Source organism: Populus trichocarpa, chromosome 14 (genome assembly GCF_000002775.5).
Source record: "Populus trichocarpa isolate Nisqually-1 chromosome 14, P.trichocarpa_v4.1, whole genome shotgun sequence".
NCBI lineage: Eukaryota > Viridiplantae > Streptophyta > Magnoliopsida > Malpighiales > Salicaceae > Populus > Populus trichocarpa.
Genome location: NC_037298.2, coordinates 12,818,806 through 12,823,807, shown reverse-complemented (window position 1 = coordinate 12,823,807; position 5,002 = coordinate 12,818,806). Strand labels below are relative to the sequence as shown.

The following is a 5,002-nucleotide window of genomic DNA, read 5'->3' as shown; positions in this document are numbered from 1 at the left end:
AATTTTTTTTAATTGAAAAATTAAAAGCTAATATCTAAGCTTAATAAAATGAATTGACTAATATAGAAATTTATAAATAAAAAAATAGTTTCAGTGCTAATTAAAAACTAGAACGAGAAACTGATTTTTCTTGTTATAAGCAAACAATAGATGCACATGGAATTTTTTTACTTTAACTGTCATTTTTATTTTATACATTTTTTACTTATCTTAGAGGCAATTTTTGGTCACTAGAAAAAAATTAAAGATAAATTACAATAATTTCTTTTAAGTACTATGAAAGAATCAATTCAAAAAATTAATTGATTAATTGCTAGTTCGAGAAAAACTAAGCTAAACAATTAAGAAAAATTGAAAAAGAGTATTGATTAAAATTTAAATTAAAAATAAAAGAAAATTCTTTAAAAAGAGACCACGCCTACGTGTCTGGTCAAAAATAAAATAGCCTAAGCTTGCATGTCTCTTTTATATGAACTCATTGACCATAAGTTCAGTTTTTAGTATTCGAAAACTTTCTCAATTAAAAATCTCAGGGACCTATAAAGAAACAAAATGGCTACGAAAAGAAGCTGTGTTTGTGGATAGGCATAGCAGCGTAAAAATGTGTTCGTAAGTGGTCTGAAACTGCGCCGAAACTATATATTTTCACTGAGCTATCAAGATTAGGTTATGATCAAAGCCTGACACGGCTTGCAAAACTTCACAACCTTCTAGACTGTCGAGCATAATTGGTTCAGCTTCATCACACGAGCTCCCTAGCCCAAGCCTGCCGTTCCTACCACAGCCCCAAACCCACACCTCTCCTTTAGATGTGACAGCGATGGAATGTACTCGACCTCCAGACACTAAGATAGCAGTTTCCCCTGCCAATCCCTCAACCTCCATTGGGACATTCTCTGGCCCTGGCCTTCCAAGCTGGGAACTCTGGTTCCATCCCCATGAAACTATACTTGTGGCATCTCCTTTTCCCTCTGGTGATTTAGCTTGGCAAATTGCCAGAGAATGGCCGAGGCCTGATGCAATAGCCAAGGCCGGGAAGCTTATATCGACCGGAAAAAATCCCATGTCATGGTTTGCCCTCCCCAGCTGTCCATATACATTGCTCCCCGAGCTTAATAGAGTGCCATCACCTGAAAATTGTACAGCTAAAATAAATAAGCAATGCACATTTACACATCTTAACATTCACAACTATGTAATGTCATTACTCACGGCAAAGAACCAAAGAATGATCAAGCCCGCATGCAATGTCTACAACTTCAACTCCTTTTAATTCTTCTACTGAACAGGGATCCCAAACTATCGGCATGTCCTTTTCTTTCTCCATTCCTTCTAAAACCAGTCTTTCAGCAACTTCCACTGTTGATTGTGTGATTACTTCATGTTTAACTACATTCATACTGGAATCAAGTGGAGATGCCTCAACAAGACCACCCATCTTTCCTAACCTACCATCAGCCAGATAACCCCAGCCAAACAATTTTCCTTCCACAGTCTGCGCGAGAGTGTGCCCCCAACCAAATGATACCTGTTGAAGAAAATTGAAATCAAGAAGCTTCCCATCTTTCGAATTAGATTACTCGAAACATTCTGTAGTTATTATATCGACATGGGGTAGCCTTGTGCTGGTGCTACTCAAGAAAAATGAGAATTCATTCTACCTTAGCTATCTTTTGACCTTCAAGTGCTTCAACTTTAGAAGGCACCGAAGCTTCTGTTATGCCTTTGCCGAGACCAAGCTGTCCACGCTTAGACTTGCCCCAAACCCACAATGACCCATCATCTCCGATCGCTGCAGAGACAACACCAGATGCAAATGCAGCAGTGACTTGCACTTGGTCCAACCCTTCTACTCTCTTCGGTTCATTCCATGTATCTCTGCTTATGATCAACCAACGTTCATACAATTATTTATTGGATCTTTTGTTCTCTGTTTTTTCAAATTAAAAACTGTGAAGTTGGGGAAATAAAACAAACAGTTGGCAGACAATTTGTTTAATGAAAATGTGACCTGGGAGAAAGGAGGCCGCGGCCGAGCTGGACTTCGTGGTTGCGACCCCATGCCCAGAGCTGGCCATGAGAAGTGACGGCAAGTGAGTGGTAGTGTCCCGCACTGACTGATGTGATATCAGAGGGAAGCCCAGTAACGGGGGTGGGCTCATAAGCATCCATACCGTGGCCTATCAGAGAAGTGGGCAGTCCCAGAGCTCCATGGCTCCCATCCCCAAAGCTCATTACTTCTGTACCGCTGCTCATCCATCTTGTTCTTGAGCTTCTTGCAATTAGATTCAGGAGTTTCTTCTCCTTTAACACTCTTCGAATTCGAAGCATCTCCTTGACTATCGTTCTCAGTTTATTGTGATTTAGGTCTTTGTTTACTTGAAACCAAGGTTTTCAGTTCCATTGTTGATTTGTCTTTGTTTAACTTGAACCAAAGTTTCTCAATTCCGTTGTTGGTGGTGTTTTGTTTTTTTTTTAAATTGGAATGATCATTCGAGTTTATTAAAAGAAAAGCTGAAGCATGTCTATACTCTATACTGCATTGCTACAGTATTTTTTTCATATTTAATTTTGCAATTAACATTAATAAATAGCTAGAAAGTTAAAGCATTCGGTATAACACTGTAACTTTTTTTCTCTCGCTTTTTTGTGTTGCTTGAACCATAATTTCCAAACCCTTTTAGGTAGAATACTCTATCCAAGACTCGAGTTATATATTTTAACTGGATTACTGACTCATTTCAGGTTAATTTTATTTTTTTATAAACCAAAAACAACATTGTTTTTGTAATAAAAAAAAAATAGCTAACAGTTTTTTTGACCGGATCTTGTAAGATCAACCTGAAATTTTGATTGATCACCCGTGTTTCTATCTTTCTTTTTTTTTAAAACCTGGTCAGGTTCTGGTTTAGGGTTGGTTGGTTCCTAGGTCGACTTGCCGGGCCAAATCGGGTTTTAAACCTTTGGCTTGAACACGTAGTTTTTTTTCCTTTTTCTTTTGTTTTTGTTTTTTATTTTTTTTTTGCAATTGAATTTTTGTTATGATTTTTTTAAAAAGAAATTTATCAATTTTATTTTTTAATATTAGGATAGTTGAAAATTTAGATTTGTAACTTTAATTTTTTTTTGTAAAACAAAATGACATCGTTTTTGTTAAAAAAAAATAGTTAACAAGTTACAACCGAGTTTTTGATTGGATCTTGTAGGGTCAATCTAAGTTTTTGTCTTCCCTTATTTTTTCTTAAACATGGCCTGGTTTCAGTTCCAAGATCCGTCGGGTCAAATCAGATTTTAAAACAATGGCTTGAACATGTGACTTTATTTTCCTTTTCCTTTTGTTTTTTTTTTTTGTTATTGATTTTTTATTATGATATTTTTTCAATTTTTTTGTCGATTTTATTTGTTAATATTTGGATGGTTAAGAATTTAGTTTTGTAATTTGTTTCTTTTTAATTTCTTTTTTTAGTGTGGTTTACAGGTTTGTCAAGATAATCCAAGTTTTTTTTTTCTTTTTTAATTGTATTTGTTTTTTTATAATTTATTTTTTTATCATATAGTTAACAAAAATAGTTTTAGAGAAAAAACAATATTATTAAACTTTATAAGTAACAAAAACTAAAGGGTGTGGGGAAACCATTGTTTATCCACACTTATCGCATTATGAATTATAATAATAATCTGCAATGTTTTGCTTTTTTTTTTAATTTTTGTTAAGATTTTTTTTCAAATTATTTTTTTTTTACCAATTTTATCTTTTAATATTAGGATGATTGAAAATTTAGCTTCGTGGTTTGTTTCTTTTTATTTTTTATTTCTATTAGGTTAGCATGGTTTGCGGGTTTGCTAGAATAACCCAAGTTGCTGCAATTTACGGGTTTGGTAGTGGAGTGTATTTTATATATATATATATATATATATATATATATATATATATATATATATATATATATATATTTTAATTGAACTTGATTTTTTTTATCATCTATTTTTTTAGAGAAAAATCATGTTATTAAACTTTACAAAGTCCATAGACCTGTTCGCAGGTTTGGGTGGTTAATTTGGTTTGCAGTTTTAACAAATTTAATTATTTTTAATTATTCCTTTTTCAATTTCATCCTTAGATATTGAGTTAATTGAGAATTCAGTTTTATAACTGGTTTAGTTTCGCCTTTTGTGAGGTTATCTCAGTCTCAAAAAAAAATATTGATATTAGATTGGTGTTTGATTTCGCAATTGTCTATTTTTGTCATTATATAGTTAAATAAAAAATTGTTTTGAAAAAAAAAAACAAATTAGAATCTCAATGGAGTCCATAACCTAGTTCACATGTTTGACATTCTAGCCCAAGTAACCCAATCACGAGTTTGACAAGTTTACTCATCGACCAGATATGATTTTTTTTTTGTTTTAGGTCTTTTAATTTTTTTTATTCCGTCCTTTAATATTGGATTAATTGAGAAATAAATTGTATTAATTTTTGTTTGCTTTCTATAGGGATAATTGTCTCAAAGAAGTGTATGTTTTTAGATTGGTGCTTAACATCTATTTTTATCATTTAATTAAATAAAAAAAGTTTATAAAAAAAAGTTATTAAACCCAATAAAGTCTATGACCTAAGTCGTGAGGGGACTGAGATTGATCAAATCTGTCATTGTTTTAATATTTTTTAAAAGTTGTTATCTTGATTTTTTTTTCTTCAAAAAAAAGATAAGTCATGTTTTTACTAGTCATCAAGGTTGCATTTGGGCTCCTGAAATCGATCAATTTAAGTCGAGCTAGCTCCTATGCAGTTTAATTGGAAACTCAAGTTAGACAAATAGCCGAGTCAGGAAGTTTCAAAATTGACCGATCTTGTCAAGTTTAATAACACTTTTACAAAATTCTCCACACTCTTAATATTTTTTTTACATTTAAACTAGTGTGTGTGTAATTTAAATATTAATTCAATATATATAATTTCAATTCAAACATAAAAATAAATTAATTTGAAATTATGCCATTC

The 5,002-nt window shown here is 32.5% G+C and overlaps 1 protein-coding gene across 1 annotated transcript; it reads right to left on the bottom strand.

Moving 5' to 3' along the window:
- Positions 1 to 432: 432 nt before the first annotated feature.
- LOC7456030 (uncharacterized) lies at positions 433 to 2,516 on the bottom strand. The gene is made up of 4 exons (XM_002320508.4): positions 2,012 to 2,516; positions 1,662 to 1,878; positions 1,213 to 1,528; positions 433 to 1,130 (listed from the first exon to the last, which is right to left on the bottom strand). The coding sequence occupies exons 1-4, from the start codon at positions 2,329 to 2,331 to the stop codon at positions 646 to 648; spliced, it is 1,338 nt and encodes a 445-aa protein (XP_002320544.2). The 5' UTR covers positions 2,332 to 2,516; the 3' UTR covers positions 433 to 645.
- Between the last annotated feature and the right edge of the window lie 2,486 nt (positions 2,517 to 5,002).